Source organism: Oncorhynchus gorbuscha, linkage group LG01, assembly GCF_021184085.1.
Source record: "Oncorhynchus gorbuscha isolate QuinsamMale2020 ecotype Even-year linkage group LG01, OgorEven_v1.0, whole genome shotgun sequence".
NCBI classification, from domain to species: domain Eukaryota; kingdom Metazoa; phylum Chordata; class Actinopteri; order Salmoniformes; family Salmonidae; genus Oncorhynchus; species Oncorhynchus gorbuscha.
Window position 1 is genome coordinate 38,191,637 of NC_060173.1, and position 20,994 is coordinate 38,212,630.

The 20,994-nt window shown below is 43.5% G+C and overlaps 1 protein-coding gene across 1 annotated transcript; it reads right to left on the reverse strand.

The window, feature by feature from the left end:
• Positions 1 to 787: 787 nt before the first annotated feature.
• Positions 788 to 8,974, reverse strand: LOC124037150 (trafficking protein particle complex subunit 14-like). The gene is made up of 12 exons (XM_046351816.1): positions 7,923 to 8,974; positions 6,790 to 6,885; positions 6,393 to 6,522; positions 6,139 to 6,225; positions 5,815 to 5,935; positions 5,470 to 5,617; positions 4,918 to 5,000; positions 4,581 to 4,732; positions 4,221 to 4,357; positions 3,752 to 3,830; positions 2,427 to 2,541; positions 788 to 2,174 (listed from the first exon to the last, which is right to left on the reverse strand). Exons 1-12 carry the CDS (start codon positions 8,439 to 8,441, stop codon positions 2,018 to 2,020), a joined length of 1,824 nt encoding a protein of 607 aa, XP_046207772.1. The 5' UTR covers positions 8,442 to 8,974; the 3' UTR covers positions 788 to 2,017.
• Between the last annotated feature and the right edge of the window lie 12,020 nt (positions 8,975 to 20,994).

Consider the following 20,994-nt stretch of genomic DNA (forward strand, 5'->3'; position numbering starts at 1 on the left):
CACGTAGACACACACACACTTCCAGACAGACAGACACACACTTCCTGCCACATGCACACACTAGCATAATGATTTTACTATATCAACCACAATGTTTGTTCAGTTTATAATAATCATGATTACAAAAATATTTTTAAACACTGAAACACAACTGCTTTGATGGTGTTGTTGTCTTTTTACATAGTCATTAAGACTGCACTCCAGTTCTCATTACACTATTGACCTCAAAGCCAGTTTTTTAATTGTTACCCTTTAAAATCAGGGACTGATTTACAACTGGGACACCAGGTGTGTGTAATTAGGTAGAACAGAAAACCAGCAGGCTCTGGACCTCCTTGGGTAAGAGTTCAGTACCCCTACACTATTGTGTAGCCTATACCACGTGTCAAACTCATTCCACGGAGGGCCGAGTGTCCGCAGGTTTTCGCGCCTCACTTATACTTGATTGATGAATTAAGGTCACTAATTAGTAAGGAACTCCCCTCCGCTGGTTGTCTAGGGCTTAATTGAAAGGAAAAAACAAAAACCAGTAGACACTAGGTGTGAGTTTGACACCCCTGGCCTATACACTACACCAGGGGTATTCAACTCATACCTTACGAGGTCCAGAGCCTGTTGTTTTTCTGTTCTACCTGATAATTAATTGCACACACCTGGTGTTCCAGGTCAAAATCAGTCTCTGATTAGAGGAGAACGATGAAAAAAGGCAGTGGAACTGGCTTCGAGGTCCAGAGTTGAGTTTGAAGGCACTACATACTCACCTCAGTTTAAAATGACACAGTGTAGTGCTGCTGATGGGATTTAATGATCTTGATGAGATGCAGCGATACAGAGATCAAGTAGTTCTCTCCTCTCCTAATGTAAACCAGGAATCAACAATAGCAGAAAAGAATACCAGCTGCATCTCAATAGTCTATAGTGGCCTCCTCTCCTATTATCCTGTCCTTTTCCCCTCCATCTTTCCTGCGTGAGAGGCGGACTAGGACTTAGCTTCCACCTTGCCAGTTTCTTAATGTCAGTGTACTTAGATGGAGGAAAGGTGATGAGTGCACACCCCCTAAGACTATTGAGATGCATCCCACGGAGTTTCAACAACAGGGAGCAGCACTGATTCACTGTAAAGCGACTTCAATTAAAGTGCCTGAGCATTTTAAACTGTCAATATTAACAAAAGTCTTTAAAAACAATCAAAACATGCTTTCACAAGCAGCAGCTTAAAAGTATGGCTTTGCTGATATTACTATACTGACACTGAGCCAAGAAGGGGGGGGGGGGAGTAAGAGATCAGAATAATAAATAGAGCTAAACACTGTAAAAGGCATCATGGACAGTGAAGTTTGTACAGTGCAATAATGTTCTGTATAGCTTGCATAACTGGCAGCATTTAGCAAAGTATAACACAGTATTTGAGAAGTGTACAATAGTATTTCTCCTTAAAAGGGATAGTTCTATCTAAATAAGAAATTAATCAAGGGAAAAGTCTAAACGGAATCCTTAGGACATCACAATTCTGACGTCACCCCATTGAAGTTTAAATTTAACAGTTATGGCGAGAGTTAAGATTAGAGTTAGGTAAGGGTTATGTTTACAGTAAGGGTGGGGGTTATGGTTAGGGTAGGGACATCAAACCGACCACTGTGACCTCACAGATGCGACATGGTTTCACATGGGTTCTCTTCACACTCCAACAGGTTTGTTGTTCTGACCACAGAAATAGAATAAACTACTTCTATAGTTCACACATCAGTAGCAGCATGAGTGTTAGAGATCAAAACAGTTACATTTAGATAACTGTGGCTTCTGCCTCATCCTCAGTTTAGATCTTAGGCCCTCATCTTCACACTCATTTCTCTCTATCTGCATCTTTCGCTCATCTATCCTTGTCAACATTCTTCTCCCTCCATTCATCTTATCTATCTCTTATTCTCTCTCTACCCTATCCCCCCCCCATCCTCCTTCACCCCACATCTTGTATCTTCCCTTCCCTCTTCACCTCTCATCTCCCTCCCTCCCTCTCCTAGCTGATGTGGTCCAGCACCAGGACTTTGCACTCCCTCTTAGCGATCTTGTCCAATGACAGCACAGCTTTCTCCTGGGGGGGCAGGTAGAGGGGCCGACCTACAGGAGAGCCCACCGGGGGGGTGATGGCTCGCCTTTCCATCGCACTGCCAGTCCTGAAACACAGACACACCCGTATGAGCTTAAAGATGCATGCGATACAATAAATCAGTGTACAGAGGACACATAATGACTGTGTGTGTGTGTGTGTGTGTGTGTGTGTGTGTGTGTGTGTGTGTGTGTGTGTGTGTGTGTGTGTGTGTGTGTGTGTGTGTGTGTGTGTGTGTGTGTGTGTGTGTGTGTGTGTGTGTGTGTGTGTGTGTGTGTGTGTGTGTGTGTGTGTGTGTGTGTGTGTCCTCCCTGCTAACCTCATGATGTGAGAGCGTGACGGTTGTTGATGAGAGAAACTCTGTGATCGTCCCAGACTGGCCTGGTGTCTATCCAGTAGGTCTCTTACAGCAGGGCTGGATGGACTGTTCTTACCTAGAAACACAGATACAGTTGCTCTTTGTTTTCCTTCAGTTCATGTTAAAAAAGGATTTGTCATTTACTAATAATAGTAAAAAATTTGCTTAATTTGAAAAACGCTTTTCATTAAAAGTTATCTCGGAGCTCTACTGAGGAAAAAAATTAAACATACAATAAAAACAACAGTACTGTCACGCCCTGGTCGAAGTATTTTGTGTTTATCTTCATGTATTGGGTTAGGCCAGGGTGTGGCATGGGTTTTTGTATGTGGTGTGTATATATTGGGACTGTAACTAGTGGGGTGATCTAGCAAAGTCTATGGCTGTCTGGAGTGGTTCTCAATCAGAGGCAGGTGTATATCCTTGTCTATGATGGGGAACCATATTTATGCAGCCATATTATTTAGGTTTGTCGTGGGTGATTGTCCTTAGTGTCCTTGTTCCTGTCTATGTGTTAGTGTACACAAGTATAGGCTGTTTCGGTTTTCGTTACGTTTATTGTTTTTTGTAGTGTTTGTATTTAGATTCGTGTTACGTTTGTTTATTAAAACATGGATCGCAATCTACACGCTGCATTTTGGTCCGACTCTCCTTCACCACAAGAGAACCGTTACAAGTGCCTTTGGAAAGAATTCAGACCCCTTGACTTTTTTCCAAATTTTGTTAGGTTACAGCCTTATTCTAAAAATTGATTAAATTGTTTTTTCCCCCCTCAATCTACACACAATACCCCATTATGACAAAGCAAAAACAGGTTTTTCGTCATTTTATTCTCAATTAAAAAAATAATAACAATAAAAACATCACATTTAGATAAGTATTTGCAAAAAAAAATTTAAATCTCACTTTGTCATTATAGGGTATTGTGTGTAGATTGCTGATAATTTTTTTTATTGAATCATTTTAGAATAAGGCTGTAACATAGCAAAATTTGGAAAAAGTCAAGAGGTCTGAATATTTTCAGAAGGCACTGTACATTTAGAATCATGCAGGTACAATAGCATTAGTAGTCTAGTAACATGCATGGCAACATAACAAGCAAAAATAGAACAGAAAAATCTAGTTTTCACAATTTCTGATGAACATTATCGATATGCATATTCAAAGGGGTCTCCAAAAATGACGCATTAATGTATCATAGCCTATTGTCCTTCATTAACATGTCATAGTGTATAGATTGTCCTTCATGCCATTCTATAGACTCTGTAGATTCTCTAGGTTCTTACGGGAGAGAGGGCGGGCGTCGGGGGGTGGGTTGGAGACAGATGCTGTGAACTGCAGCTTCAGCTTCATATGTTGACTCAGCTATAGAGAGAGAAAGAGAGAGGAGAAAGGATAACATAATAATAATGATTCTTACTACACTGAACAAAATTTCTATAAACACAACATGTAAAGTCTTGATCCCATGTTTCATGAGCTGAAATAAAAGATCAGAGAAATGTTCCATATGCACAAAAAGCTTATTTTGTGCACAAATTTGTTTACATACCTGTTAGTTAGAATTTTTTAAATAAGCTTTTTGTGCATAGGTCAAATTTTGGGGATCTTTCATTTCAGCTCATGACACATGAGGCCAAAACTTATCATATTGACTTCACATATTTGTTCGGTATACAATGTTTTTTATCATCAGACACACCCGAATAGGCGAATACACACACACAGTGTATCCCCATCCCGTGTGTATTGTACCTCGTAGAGTCCTGCCTTGAGTATCTGGAAGGCGACAGTGAAGGAGAGAGTGCAGCCTTTCCGACAGTGGCCCAGGTTACTGAGGGGGGAGTGACACACTACAGCCCCCAACGATGCATCCTCACTCTGCCCACGACCTGGAGGGGGAGGTGAAGGAGGAGAAAGGGGGTAGAAAGGAGAGAAGAAACTGAGAAAATGAAAAGGTGCTTGAAAACTGTTCTTCACAGAAATAAGACACCCATCACCATTGGCAAAAACAACTTAATAAACTAATTGGTCACAATGATTGTACATTTGTCAAGGAATCTTCCTTCCTCGGCTGTCCAGAGCCTCCACACACCACCCCCCCCTCACCCTCACCCTCGGGTGTCCAGACCAGACGTACAGCCAGGAAGTCTTGCAGGTTGTTGAGCAGAGTGTATCTGACCCTAAAGTGGTCCTTGGTCTGCACGGTGCTGGGGCTACTGGCAGTCATCACGAACCTGGGACGGTCCAACCGGATACTGGGCAGTCTGGAGGGAAAGTGGGATGGATGAAGGAGAGAAAAGGGAAGGGTAGGAGAGGAGAGTTAAACTAATCTAAGAAAACTGAAGTTTCTGGGTGGATGGTAGCAACATCATAAACAGTTGTAGGCCAGACAGAAATTAGTAGTGAAGTGACATTGTGCACATGCAACAAACATGCAATTCAGTGGCACCTGTAGTGTGTGTAGATGCAGTTGGTGAAGGGCATCTTGGGAGTTGACCACTGAAGCACTGCTACTAGAGGAACTTCAAGACCCTGAATAAACACATAGTGACACATCACACTCTGAAGTGACAAAAGTTACTTTTTGGGTAACCGACCAAATTCAGAGAGAAATGTGAGTTATAGTTCTGTAATTCTCATTGAATGCAATTATAAGAAGTGGTCAATCTGTTCTATGTGCGCTATTTCTTAAGTTTCGTTTTTTTGCGTATTTTACTTTAGATTTTGTACACCAGCTTCAGACAGCTGAATATTAATACAATATTTTTGGTTATGGAAAAAATATTTCACAGCGGTTTAGATGGTACAATGATTCTCTACACTATACTTGCTTTGTCACATAAACTCAAATTAGGCAAACTATTTGAATTTCAGCAACCAGAAATGTCTTTCTGCATAGTGTTTTTAACTTAACTCAGAAAAAAAACATATTCACATACACACCACAGCTGGGTGGTGGCACCTTAATTGGGGAAGACGGGCTTCTCTCTCACTCACACACCTCTTTGGAGTCGTCCTGGGGCATGTCGCTGAGCTGCAGCTGGAACAGGAAGTCATATTCCTCCAGGGCACTGAGCATGCTGGGTAGTCGACAGGCTACACTCTCCATCCTGAAGAACGACTCCATGGCAACCTCTCCTGACTGGTGGCTGGAAGGATAGACAAAATATAACAACACGGATGTGAGGAAGACAATCATTTAATGTACCAGTAAATACACTATGTGTGGACACCAACATACAATGTAGGGTACTAACATTGTCCAGTCAACACAATGCACAAATAACACAGTTACACGTATACACAGACCCCCGCCCCCCTTTCCCTCTCACACACAAAGTCGTACCACACGTTGTCGACAAGCATCACAGATCCATCTGGCATCATGGGCAGGTAGGAGGTATTGAAGTTTGGCAGAATCCTGATGGCCCTCACAGTCACCTCCTCCTGAGAACACTCATTTAATACTGGAAAGTGGGGAGAGAAGAGAAGAGAGGCGGAAAGAAAGGGTTGAAATGGGAATAGGAGACTGAGAGAAGAGAAATAAGGGCAGGAGGCAGTAGTTTAAGTAACATCAATCTGATCCATCTATCTAATCCAATTATTGTATCAGTGGAACTAGTATTGACTCTCAAATGAGTTGTCAGTACTGGCCATCTGGCCCTCATACCTTTGAGCACAGTGAGATGCTTCCCAGAGACAGTCATCTGCTTACAGCGAACAGTAGGGGGTGGTAGCACTGTCAGAGTGGTGCTCACTGAGGAGAGAGGAGAGAGGGGGTGCTTAGTTAAATCTGATATGCTTTATTAAGTCAATAGATGTAGATAACGGATTCATATCCATATCTGATATGGTCAAAGAGAGGGTAGGATGGCTTTGTCAGTGATGCGGTGTTGACAAGTGTGTGTGTGTATTTTTCTGTACCCTGTGCTTTGAAGGTGTTAAGGTCTTGTCTGAAGGTGTGTGTGGGGATTCGCTGCTGTAGGATGCTAAGGTAGCCATGTTCCTGAACCTCCGCTTTCTCTGCCTCCCTCTTCCACACTGTCACCATCACCTGGACACACACACACACAAACAATATGCAGATAATGAGCCCCTTAAAAGCTGACATTGTTCACTTTTCACACTTGATCTAAAACCAAGCCTTCCAAGGGTACTACTGTATGAATGCAATTTCTTTACGCAAAATGTAAAGCATTAATGGAACACTGAGGCTGCATCCCAAATGGAATATTCCCTATATAGTGCAATAAAAAGTAGTGCACTACATAGGGGAAAGGGTGCCATTTGGGACACACCCTGAATTAGTCTGACCTCTCACCTTGACTTTGAGGGTGTCGACGGGAAGTTTGTCTAATGACACGGTCAGGGGGAAGATGACTTCATCAGTCAACACAACAGGCTCGTCCAATGGAGACTAGAGGAGAAAGAAGGGGGAGTGCGGGGGAGAAAGGGGGAGGAAGAGATACAGACAGACAGCAGAGTGAGAGGTAGGGAGGAAGTAAGAGGGGAAAAGGAAGACAAAAAAGGAGCAGGAGAAAGAAAAAAAGGAGAGATGGAAGAAGACAAGAGGCAGAGAAAGAGAGAGGATGAACATTACCCATGCTCTATTTACTGCAATCACAGAGAGAGGTCATTGTTACACAAAATGCCTCTCCATCTTCAGTCAGTCATTAAGAGACAACACAGGGAGTCATTATTGTTCTCCTCACACACACACACACACTATTGTCACGGGGTCAACAAAAGACAGCGGCAGACACAAATACTGTAGATGTTTTCTGATCTCTATGCCTATGAGACAACAGTACAGTAGTGGATTTAGTTAGTGTGATCTGTGATGTTGCTGCTGATACTTTACTAGCTAGCTACAACTCTATGATACTCATTCAAATGAAGGGACTTTACCTAGCCTATATAAATCACGCAAAATCTCCACAGGCCAGTAGGAAAGACTCTTGACTGAACAACCAACCAACCAACCCCTTACGATGTCATGTCAGTTTCTATCATAGAAGTAGGAATCAGAAATAATTTCTATACTGACACTAATATGAGGCTTATAAGAAAGTTCCCAGTATGTCAGCCAATATACAGTGCGGGTGCTGCTGGGTGTTGATGTTATGATGCAGATTACAGAATAGAGATGAGAGGCCATCCGTTAAAAACAAAAAACCTGTCAGTTTGCATTCTGAGGTGACTTGTGAGAGCAGGTCAGAGTAAATATAGCTAAGGTAAGGGGTTAGTGCAGAACAGACCGATAGGGGCAGATACAGAGATGAATTCCCTTAGAAGGGCATATAGAAAGAAAGAAAACATAATTAGATTCCTATCAAAAATGTTCATACCAGAATCTAGGAAACCAAAGTTACACAACAAACACACACAATACCAAAACACACACAATACCAAATAACCCATAACGATCCCCATAACCCATAATGATCACCATACCTGCAACGGCGCCCTGCGGAACTCCCGAACCCCACTCCCCGTGCTGTTGTGGATGAGAAGCGGCCTGCAGTCCCTGAAGCCCCGGCATCTCGCATCCACCCTGCCTGTCAAAGCCGGAGCCCCGTACTCATCCTCGGCCTCCTCCGTGCCCTCGTCCCCGCTGCTCTGGTAATCATGGTGGAGATGATGCGACCGGTGCCTGCTCTCTCCGGGGCTGACGCTGGCCACGGCGCACAAAGAACCGGCCAGCTCCCTCCATGCCCGGACACTTGGGGTCTCCGAGCCGAACCCAGCAACACCTTCCCCGCCTCCCACTATCCCAATCCCCGGCCCTGTCGGTGTCTCTCCGCTGGACGCGTCCCTGCACCGAAGCACCAGGAGGAAGCGGACCGTCTCGCCGAGGTAGAGGTGACTGCGCCGGGGTAAGGTTCTGTAACGGGCCGGGTCCGAAAGGTCGGAGATTGGCACCGCGGGGAAATACATGAAATACTCGCACTGAGACTCCATCATCCGAACCATCGCAGCAAACAAGCACCTGCCTGTCAAATATAGGCTATAGAGATTGAATATTCTACAGACGCTCCTGATGTAGCCTACACAAACAGATCATCAAGCATTGCACTGATATCAAACCGAATAAGATCCAGCATCCTATCTATTTGGTGATCAAAAGGTTAACACCATTCTTGATTTAAAGACAGTAGCATAGTCATTTCATAGGTCCTGCATCATCATCGCTCCTCTACATACATGTAGCTGCTACTGCAGATGGGCTAGCAGCCTCCGAAGCGATGTTCAAAAGCGCAAGTAGCCACGGGCAAAAGTAACTCAGCATAGAGGATGCTGCAACAATAACAAATGGGTTTCAGAATCATTTATCAATAATGACGTGCCCTGCCCTGTGTGAGTATGTGTGGTTGACCCTGGAATGGATTCAAATTAAAACATAATATAGCCACGTTGAAATAAGTTTGTATATCACATTTTAGCCACTCAAACATACAAGGTTATCACTATTTAACACAGCCACACAAGTCATAATTATGGCTAAACCCCGCCCATTTCTACAATTGATTGTAAAACCTAACCTTAACCACACTGCTCACCTTATGCTTAACCTCAACCTTAAATTAATACCAAAAAGCTCATTTGTGTAGTTTCGTGGCTGTGTTATTTGGTGGGAACCAACATATGGTTTTAGCTAGCAGATTGTATAAAGACAGTTTCAGATTGGATATTCGCCTGTAGTTTTCCTTTAGTCCACCAACAGCAGTTAGGGACCGTCAACATAGTGACAAATCAAATTTTTCAAATGTCAATAGCTATTTAACCACTACTCCTAAAACTTTCAAAACTGGTTCTAGCTAACCCGATGGCATAGACACACATTGCACACATTTATTTTTTGTCAATTTACATCTGCACTATTTTTAAATCATTTATTTACATTTTTTATTTCAATAGCTTATTGGTCATGACCTACTGGACTCAAACAATGTTCAGAATGTCCACTGACTACCCTTCTATATTGCACACCCTTTAGTTTGTCCATTTTCATCTCACAAGATTTTACATGAATTTTTCCAAATGTAAAATTCCAAAAGCTCCTTGGTCATGTGACCTACTGACTTCAAACATGGTGCAGAATGTACCCTTCTATATCGCACACTCTTGCTTGTGTACTGTAAAATCACTTTGGTCATGTCAATTACACACCTAAGAAGCGTGCAGTGAATATACACTCATATTGCACAACCTCGAGTTATGTCTTTTCTATATTGTTGTACATTAATATTATTTTGACAATTAAGGGGTTCAGTCCAGTGTTGTGTTTACCCTTTTCTTTAATATTTATCCATAATAATTACTTATTTTCCCAGTCTTTTATTTTTCTACAGTATTTAACAGTGGTGCACAATAGGAGAGAGACAGATAATATCTCCTTTCGTCGTTAATATCAACCATAAAGGAAAAGGGCAAAGTACGAGCGTCATGCTATTAATTATCCAAAGCAGGGATGGAGAGTGAGCTGGTGAGGTAGGCTGCAGTGGGTTTGCTGGTCAATACATATACTGAACATGTAACCACAGTAATGGTGGCCAGTAAATCAATGAATAAAAATGTAATATTGACAAATTAAACAGAAATTGTACACCTTTAATCTTTTCCAACATGTCAACAGACACTTAACTTCAAATAAGTATGAAACATTTCACAGTGTTAACTTCCTCTTTATCCCTGGTTGATGTACATTACAGAGCCTCTTCAGTGTGGATGGGGTATAGCAGACATGAACCCTGGTTGATGTACATTACAGAGCCTCTTCAGGTGGATGGGGTACAGCATACATTATCCCTGGTTGATGTACATGTCAGAGCCTCTTCAGGGTGGATGGGGTACAGCAGACATTAACCCTGGTTGATGTACATATCAGAGCCTCTTCAGGGTGGATGGGGTACAGCAGACATTAACCCTGGTTGATGTACATGTCAGAGCCTCTTCAGGGTGGATGGGGTACAGCAGACATGAACCCTGGTTGATGTACATATCAGAGCCTCTTCAGTGTGGATGGGGTACAGCAGACATTAATCCTGGTTGATGTACATGTCAGAGCCTCTTCAGGGTGGATGGGGTACAGCATACATTAACCCTGGTTGATGTACATGTCAGAGCCTCTTCAGTGTGGATGGGGTATAGCAGACATGAACCCTGGTTGATGTACATATCAGAGCCTCTTCAGGGTGGATGGGGTACAGCAGACATTATCCCTGGTTGATGTACATATCAGAGCCTCTTCAGGGTGGATGGGGTACAGCATACATTAACCCTGGTTGATGTACATGTCAGAGCCTCTTGGTGGATGGGGTATAGCAGACATGAACCCTGGTTGATGTACATATCAGAGCCTCTTCAGGGTGGATGGGGTATAGCAGACATTAACCCTGGTTGATGTACATATCAGAGCCTCTTCAGGGTGGATGGGGTATAGCAGACATTAACCCTGGTTGATGTACATATCAGAGCCTCTTCAGGGTGGATGGGGTACAGCATACATTAACCCTGGTTGATGTACATGTCAGAGCCTCTTCAGTGTGGATGGGGTATAGCAGACATGAACCCTGGTTGATGTACATATCAGAGCCTCTTCAGGGTGGATGGGGTATAGCAGACATTAACCCTGGTTGATGTACATGTCAGAGCCTCTTCAGGGTGGATGGGGTACAGCATACATTATCCCTGGTTGATGTACATATCAGAGCCTCTTCAGTGTGGATGGGGTACAGCAGACATGAACCCTGGTTGATGTACATATCAGAGCCTCTTCAGTGTGGATGGGGTATAGCAGACATGAACCCTGGTTGATGTACATGTCAGAGCCTCTTCAGGGTGGATGGGGTACAGCATACATTAACCCTGGTTGATGTACATGTCAGAGCCTCTTCAGGGTGGATGGGGTACAGCAGACATTAACCCTGGTTGATGTACATGTCAGAGCCTCTTCAGTGTGGATGGGGTACAGCAGACATTAACCCTGGTTGATGTACATGTCAGAGCCTCTTCAGTGTGGATGGGGTACAGCATACATTAACCCTGGTTGATGTACATGTCAGAGCCTCTTCAGTGTGGATGGGGTACAGCAGACATTAACCCTGGTTGATGTACATGTCAGAGCCTCTTCAGTGTGGATGGGGTATAGCAGACATTAACCCTGGTTGATGTACATGTCAGAGCCTCTTCAGGGTGGATGGGGTACAGCAGACATTAACCCTGGTTGATGTACATGTCAGAGCCTCTTCAGGGTGGATGGGGTACAGCAGACATTAACCCTGGTTGATGTACATGTCAGAGCCTCTTCAGGGTGGATGGGGTACAGCAGACATTAACCCTGTTTGATGTACATATCAGAGCCTCTTCGGTGTGGATGGGGTACAGCATACATTAACCCTGGTTGATGTACATGTCAGAGCCTCTTCAGTGTGGATGGGGTACAGCATACATTAACCCTGGTTGATGTACATGTCAGAGCCTCTTCAGGGTGGATGGGGTACAGCATACATTAACCCTGGTTGATGTACATGTCAGAGCCTCTTCAGGGTGGATGGGGTACAGCAGACATTAACCCTGGTTGATGTACATGTCAGAGCCTCTTCAGTGTGGATGGGGTATAGCATATGTTTTCAACAACAACCGACTGCACTTCCAGTTTGTGTTCTTTACTCTGTTGAACTCTTGTGTCTTCATTCCTGAGCACAGCACATGGAACCACCGTTGGAACGCAAAACATTCAATCTAAAACAAACAAAGTAAAACACGTTATAAATCATATCAAATATCAATGTAGTATGTCGAATGACAAATTAGCCAATCGAATGACAAATTAGCCAATGATTGTGTTATATCATAAATTGTCTTACACGCCGTCACTGTTATCAAAAGATTATAAACATGTTACATTTTAAGTTACTAACCCAGTCAGTCTTTGGGCAACATCCAGGTTCTTTATCAGTGGCACACAAGCAGTTGTTGGCTTTGTTGAATATGGCTGTCCGACACAACTACATAAAAATAAAGAATTGACATTTACTCTGAATTAAATGTCATTTCATACCAGACATTTTTAGTATATCCTCAGCCATTTCTTTTCGCAGTTGCTCCATGTGTTTTTGAGGTTCCATATCAATTTGGGAGGGGATGTTGGGGAAGTTCTGTGCAACTTCGTTGGCCATCTACACCAAAGAATAAAATATAATTTTTGACCTAATTTTCATATAACAGCTAACCATTCATTATTGAAAATTACCAAACTACCAAACCTGCATTACAAAGACCCCACAGCTGAAGGTGTCCTGCTGCATGGTGTGAATTATTTCCCCTCCTTTACACTTTATGTCCACACAGTCGCCTTTTCCATGGCAGGATCTTCTCATTTTGAAGTATTCTCTTTTTTTATGTAAAAATAATGGAATTCTGATTAGTTATAGTCAAATGAATACACAAGCCAAATTTGTATGCTGTTTTCCTTATCACTATAATCTAGTAGTAATTTAGTAATAAAGGTCATTTCCTTAATGCCCCATTCTACACACACAGCCTAAATTATAGTCACTGAACCATTTACAGGACAATAATAAAAGTAGCATATAGGATCCAACCCTATTACAGAGTGAATGAGTGTAAAGCGTTTATAGACTTTAAGAAAAAAAATATTAAGTGACAGTTTCATCAGTACGTGCTTAAAGAAAGTATATCACAAAGATCACAGATGACAGTGCCCACCAAATCTATGACAATAGAGAATGAATTGTAAGCACCAAAGTGTGTTTGTCAAAATAATATCTTAAAATGTCAGTTGTTGAACATAATACTTTGATTTGCAATAGCAATTTATGATATATGCAGTTGAGGAATATTCCATGTACCAACACTACATGTAGGACGGACGTAAGACATTCCCACATACAGTATTTTTTAAATTTCTTTTATTTTTTATTTCACCTTTATTCAACCAGGTAAGCCAGTTGAGAATAAGTTCTCATTTACAACTGTGACCTGGCCAAGATAAAGCAAAGCAGTGTGACACAAACAACAACACATAGTTACAAATGTAATAAACAAACGTACAGTCAATAACACAATAGAAAAGTCTATATACAGTGTGTGCAAATTAAGTAAGATTAGGGAGGTAAGCCAATAAACAGGCTGTAGTGGTGAAATAATTACAATAATAATTACAATTTCACAAATGGAGTGATAGATGTGCGGAAGATGAATGTGCAAGTAGAGATACTGGGGTGCAAAGGAGCAAATATATATATATATATATATATATATATATATATATAAATAAAATAAATAACAATATGGGGATGAGGTAGTTGGATGGACTATTTAAAAATGGGCTATGTACAGGTGGAATGATCTGTAAGCTGCTCTGATAGCTGATGCTTAAAGACAGTGAGGGAGATCTCCAGCTTCAATGATTTTTGCAATTCGTTCCAGTCATTGGCAGCAGAGAACTGGAATGAAATGCGGCCAACAGAGGAATTGGTTTTGGGGGTGACCAGTGAAATATACCTGCTGGAGCGAGTGCTACTGGTGGGTGCTGCTATGGTGACCAGTGAGCTGAGATAATGCGGGGCTTTACTTAGCAAATACTTATAGATGATCTGGAGCCAGTGGGTTTGGCAATGAATATGAAGCGAGGGCCAGCCAACGAGAGCATACAGGTCTCAGTGGTGGGTAATATATGGTGCTTTGGTGTCAAAATGGATGGCACTGTGATAGACTGCATCCAATTTGCTGAGTAGAGTGTTGTAGGCTATTTTCTAAATGACAATCCCGAAGTCAAGGATCGGTAGGATAGTCAGTTTTACGAGGGTATGTTTGGCAGCATGAGTGAAGGATGCTTTGTTGCGATATAGGAAGCCGATTATAGATTTAATTTTGGATTGGAGATGCTTAATATGAGTCTGGAAGGAGAGTTTACAGTCTAACCAGACACCTAGGTATTTGAGGTTGTCCACATATTCAAAGTCAGAACCTTCCAGAGTAGTGATGCTAGGGGTGCGGGCAGGTGCGGACAGCTATCAGTTGAAAAGCATGCATTTAGTTTTACTTGCAGTTGGAGGCCACAGAAGGAGAGTTGTATGGTTAGTTAACACAGTGTCCAAAGAAGGGCCAGAAGTATACAGAATGGTGTTGTCTGCGTAGAAGTGGATCAGAGAATCACTAGCCGCAAGAGCGACATCATTGATCTATACAGAGAAAAGAGTCGACCCGAGAATTGAACCCTGTGGCACCCCTATTGAGACTGCCAGAGGTCCGGACAACAGGCCCTCCGATTTGACACACTGAACTCTATCTGAGAAGTAGTTGGTGAACCAGGAGAGGCAGTCTTTTGAGAATCCAAGGGTGTTGAGTCTGCCGATAAGTTCCTAATTTCCCTGAAAAGTTGCATATCGCGGGGGCTATTCGATGTTAATGCAGTACACCACAGGATGTTTTTATTCTGGTCAAGGGCAGTCAGGTCTGGAGTGAACCAAGGGCTATATCTGTTCCTGGTTCAAACATTTTTGAACGGGGCATACTTATTTAAGATGGTGAGGAAAGCACTTCTGTGCTCAACCTTGTGGGTCCACAATCACGTCTGTGAATGTTTTGTTTTGTTGGTTGATTGAAAAACAAGAAAACTTAAGAAAACTTTCAATTGAAAAAAAAAGTAGAACCTAGAACTGTTTGAGCACAGACCTGGATAGCATGACAGAACTCTGCAGTAGATTGCAACTCCACACCCTTTGGCAGTTCTGTCTTGGTGGAAAATGTATACACATACAGTACATAGAGGAACTTTTCAGCTATGACTTTACCACTAAGAATCCAGAATGGATATGACAATGTGGCCAGCACAGGATGTAATACACCCTTACAACAATCTACTTTCTGAACTTCTTGACTTCTTATCTGGTAAACTGCTACTGTGTGTCAAGAAAATAGCCCCAATTAGGGGTTAGAGTACTCCAGTAAAAAAGGTCTGGTTTAGATTAAAAACTATTGACCTGTGTCCCCGTTCATAGGGGCATGAGAGACTCATCACTGGTAGAATTGAGTTGGCACTTTATTGGCCAAAACACCTACAAACCCACAAGGTTGAGGTTACTCATGGACAGTAATTAGTCATTTATTTATTTTTTGCATTGATGCATTGCGTCTTCTAACTGTCCAAGAATAGGATCCAAAGTGTTAGGAAATATTTGTTCCCATAAATACAAAGGAGGATGTCTCTCCTCATACCTCTGACACTTTCGTCAGACTGCCAGACTTTGCACCACAGAGCCAATCAGGAGGGAATACAAATGGTGCCATTGAAAGTCAAGGTGTGTGTCTGTGCCTTTTGCATTACTCTCTCTTTACAGAGAACTCCTGTGGTTCAAGTCAAGCGTTACCCTTCCCCTTTCAGTCTGCTCTGCGCATGTCTGAAAGTGACAGGGCCAAGAGTTTTTCACAGTATGTCATGAAAAATAATTACACTTATGAATGCATGTAAAATGCTAGTATGTATTAGATCCAGTACAATGGAATAACTAAGACCTGAATTTGAATGCAGCGTGTTTCAGATTCCTCCTTCTCCTTCTGTCCAGCAGGGTCAACCAAAAACACTTGGCCTGATGGTTCATGCAGATACTGGGGAAGCAATATAGAAATGTATTGATCCCTTAAATTATTTTACTCTTAAATGACCCATATCACAACCCTCATACACCATCACAAAAATGTACCTAAATCAATTTTGGAAAAAGGCTTTTACTCACAAAAGACGTAGGAATTTATTTCCCCAGTTAGAAATAGTAGGCCATGCATCAAATAATTATTTTCATCAGCAATACCAACCCTCAAATGCACTATTGCAATGTGTAAGTTGTCTGCAGGTGGCTTGTTGTGAATGCACTCAAATATCAAGTCATTATCAGGTTCTGTAAACTGCTTTCTAATACTCAACGTAGAAGGATTTGTCTTAATGTCAGTATATGAAAGTGATGCTATGAAAAGGATTCTTTCACCCTATCAAGCTCACTCTGACTGACAAATCATTGCGTATTACTGTAATTAAAAGGAGCACACGAAACAGTGTTTTTCATAAGGCATACCTGTGCACCTTCCTTTAAGCATCTCTGTTCGAACACCTCTCCTGTCCTTGATCCATACCACCTACAGCCATTTGCGGATCTTTTCAGTTTGTTATCTTCAAAAAATGTTTTTAACACCCATATGAAATGAAGGACTGCAAAGCTTACCGATTTAAGTCTAATAGCATGAGATGAAAGTAGACAAACATCAGAGTGTGAGATATGAAGGTATAGTCAGTGGACATTCTGAACCTTGTTTGGGGTCAGTAGGTCACATGACCAAGGAGCTATTGAAATTCTAAATTTTGATAAATTCATGTAAAATCATGTGAGATGAAAATGGACAAACTAAAGGGTGTGCAATATAGAAGGGTTGTCAGTGGACATTCTGGACATTGTTGGAGTCAAGTAGGTCAAATGACCAATGAGCTATTGAAATTTGAATGTAAAAAAGTTTGTATAGGTAGATAACAGGAAATCCGATAGGTTAAAGTACAGGCAGGGAATGGGCAACAACAATCATACATGGGAGGAGTAAATCACAGGAAACCACATCACTCTGAAAATCATGTGTCACAAAACAAACAATACCTCACAGTGATGGGGTGCAAAGAACTGAACTAAATAGTGTGTGATAATGACATACAGGTGGTTGAACAGGTGATTAGAATTCAGGTGATTGAGATCTGGAGGTTGAGCTGCGTTGAGGGGATCTACATGTTTGAGAGTGTGAGCTGGAAAGTAAGCTGCGTTCAAGGGATCAGATGTTAAGGTACCCGCTGTATTTAGCCTCGTTATTGTTATTTTATTGTGTTACTTTTTGATTTATTTTTTACTTTATTTTATTTAGTAAATATTTTTTAACACAATTTATTGAACTGCATTTTTGGTTAAGGGCTTGTAAGTATTTTATTTATTTTATTTATTTATTTCACACACCTATGTTAGAATCACATTTGGCAGCGATAACAGCTGTGAGTCTTTGTGGGTAAGTCACCAAGAGCTTTGCACACCAGGATTGTACAATATTTGCACATTTAGTCTTTTTTAAATTCTTCAAGCTCTTCAAACTCGGCCACTAAGGAACATTCACTCTCTTCTTGGTAAGCGACACCAGTCTATTTGGCCTTGTTTTGGGTAATGGTCCTGCTGAAAGGTGAATTAATCTCTGTTTTGTGGAAAGCAGACTGAACCAGGTTTTCCTCTGGGATTTTGCCTGTGCTTAGCTCCATTCTGTTTCTTTTTTTATCCTGAATAACATGATGCAGCTATCACGAAGCTTGACAATATGGAGAGTGGTACTCAGTAATGTGATGTATTAGATTTGCACCAAACATAACACCGACAGCGTCTGACGAACTTCAAGGCTGAAGGCACTCTGACTTCTGCCTCCTGGTCCGGGAACAATGGAGGGGCATAGCCAAACTGACACTCGTGCGGGGACATACCAGTGGAGGAGGAGCGCAAGGTGTTGTGCGCGTATTCGGCCCAAACAATGAAGGACGACCATGTGGACGGGTTGTTACGAGTCATACATCGGAGGGTGGTTTCCAGCTCTTGATTCATCCTCTCAGTTTGGCCGTTGGACTCCGGATGGTACCCTGAAGATAGACTGGCAGAAGCCCCCATGAGTTGGCAGAAGGCCTTCCAAAACCTAGAGGCGAACTGGGGACCTCTGTCAGAAACCATATCTTGAGGAATGCCGAAGACTCGGAACGCATGATTAATTACCAACTCAGCCGTTTCCTTGGCAGAAGGTAACTTAGTCAGAGGGACGAACCTGGCCGCCTTTGAAAACCTGTCGATAATGACTAGGATAGTAGTATTGCCATGGGATGGAGGAAGGCCAGTAATGAAGTCCAACGAGATATGGGACCAGGGTCTGTGGGGAACAGGTAAAGGGTGAAGGAGTCCTTGCGGGCGGAGGTGAGAAGATTTGCCCTGGCAGCACACGGGGCAGGCATTGACGAAAGTGGCAACGTCTTCTCTTATGGTAGGCCACCAGAACTTACGCTGGATGAACTCCAAGGTGCGACCTACGCCCGGGTGACAGGTGAGGCGAGAGGAGTGCCCCCACAGAAGGACCTGAGTCCTAACTGCCTTGGGGACAAACCGATTGGCAGGACCTCCTTTCGGGTCCGGTTCAATAGCTTGAGCTCGTCTCACGGTATCCTCAACTTGCCACAAGATCGGAGCCACGGTCTTAGCAGCAGGAAGGACAGGCATGTCCGTGTCATCTCGAATGGCAGGAGCGTAGACTCGGGACAGGGCATCCGGTTTGAGATTCTTCGACCCGGGCCGATAGGTGAGGATAAACTGGAATCGATTGAAGAAAAGAGACCATCTAGCTTGTCTAGAGTTCAACCGCTTCGCCTGCTGGATATACTCCAGATTTTTGTGGTCCGTAAGCACTTGAAACGGGTGAGAAGCCCCCTCGAGCCAGTGTCTCCATTCCTTCAATGCCATCTTAACCGCTAGGAGTTCACGATCCCCCACATCGTAGTTCCTCTCAGCCGGGGTAAGCCGGTGTGAGAAGAAAGCGCACGGATTAAGCTTCTTGTCTTCACCCCTCTGAGACAGGACAGCTCCAACACCAACCTCTGAGGCGTCTACCTCCACCACAAACGGTTTATCCGTAGTCGGTAGTATCAGGATGGGAGCAGAGAGGACGCGCTGCTTGAGTCCTTGGAAGGCCGTCTCAGCTTCTCTTCCCCACAAAAACCTTGCATTGCCACCCTTGGGTAAAGCTGAGAGAGGGGCTGCCACCAAGCTGAAGTTCTTGATGAACTTGCGGTAAAAGTTAGTGAAGCCCAGGAAACGCTGAACTTCCTTAACGGATTTGGGGGTGGGCCAATCCGCTACCGCCCCTACCTTCCTGGGGTCCATTTGGACTCGACCGGGTTCCACTACAAATCCCAGGAATTGTACTCGGGATGAATGGAATTCACATTTTTCCGGCTTAACGTACAGATGGCTGTCTAGGAGGCGTTTGAGTACTTGTCTGACATGCTTAGTGTGTTCTTGAAGAGAGCTTGAAAAGATGAGGATGTCATCCAAGTAAACGAACACAAATATGTTAAGCATATCCCTAAGCACATCGTTTATGAGCTCTTGGAACACCGCTGGGGCGTTGGTCAGGCCGAAGGGCATCACCAAGTATTCATAGTGACCAGTAGGCGTGTTGAAAGCGGTCTTCCAATCGTCACCAGGTCTGATCCGCACAAGATGGTATGCGTTCCGCAGGTCAAGCTTAGTGAAAACAACTGCTTCCTGGAGCAGCTCGAAGGCCGTGGCCATAAGGGGTAGCGGGTAACGGTTACGGACGGTTATGGCATTGAGTCCCCGGTAGTCGATGCAAGGACGTAATCCACCGTCTTTCTTGGCCACAAAGAAAAACCCTGCTCCCGCCGGGGAGGTGGATGGACGCATGAGGCCTGCTTCCAGAGCGTCCTTGATGTAGGTATCCATAGCAGCTCGTTCGGGTGGAGATAGGGAAAAGATCCGACCCCTGGGAGGGCAAGTGCCCGGAAACAGTTCGATGGGGCAATCATAAGGTCTATGGGGTGGTAGCATGGTGTCCCTCTGTTTGCTAAATACTAGTTTGAGGTCATGGTAACACTCGGGAACTCGGGTCAGGTCGATGGATTCTAAAGACTCGGGAGTAGAACTCGGGGAATTCGGGAAAATACAAGTAGCTTGGCACGTAGGAACCCACTGCTTGATAGTGCCCACAGACCAGTCGATGTGAGGGTTATGGCTGTGAAGCCAGGGGTATCCAAGGACGAGAGGGAACTCGGAACAGGAGATCAAATGAAAGTTCATCAATTCCTGGTGTTGTGAAACTCGCAAGTCGCAAGGAGGTAGTGACATGAGTGACAAGTCCAGATCCCAAAGGGCTTCCATCCAATGTAGTAACCCTCATGGGGTCACTTAGTGGTTCAGAGGGAACGCCATTCTCCTTCGCCCAGACACCATCCATGAAGTTACCTGCGGCTCCAGAGTCTACCAAGGCTTGAAGGTGAAGCTTGTGGTTGTCCCAAGAAAGGGTGACTGGAATGAGCAGACGGGAGTTGGACGGATGGGAGGAGGTTATGTTTCCCGTTACAGTTCCCCCCGGTCTGTACGGGACAGAGCGTTTCCCTGGAGCCCAGGACACGTGGAACGGAAATGGCCCGGTTTGCCGCAATATAGACAGCGTCGCTCCCTCATCCGGCGGTCTCTCTCAGCCTGGGAGATGCGTCCAATCTGCATGGGTTCCGGTGGAGCCAGCGAGGATAAAGGTGGGGACTCGGAGCTGGGACTGATAGGGGCTAGAGGTCTACGGTTGAGTTCTCTCTCTCTCAGACGCTGGTCAATGCGTGAGGCCAACTTGATCAGGGACTCGAGATTGTCCGGTGGTTCCCGAGTGGCCAGTTCATCTTGGATAGTGTCGGAAAGGCCTTTCAGAA

What these genes read in the sequence shown, in the direction of transcription:
- LOC124037150 (XM_046351816.1), bottom strand. Translation starts at nt 8,441, where the DNA reads ATGGTTCGGATGATGGAGTCTCAGTGCGAGTATTTCATGTATTTCCCC. An exon ending in TCGACACCCTCAAAGTCAAG is followed by an intron (nt 6,523 to 6,789) that starts GTGAGAGGTCAG and finishes GTGTGTGTCCAG; the next exon opens with GTGATGGTGACAGTGTGGAA. An exon ending in GCATCTCACTGTGCTCAAAG is followed by an intron (nt 5,936 to 6,138) that starts GTATGAGGGCCA and finishes CCCACTTTCCAG; the next exon opens with TATTAAATGAGTGTTCTCAG.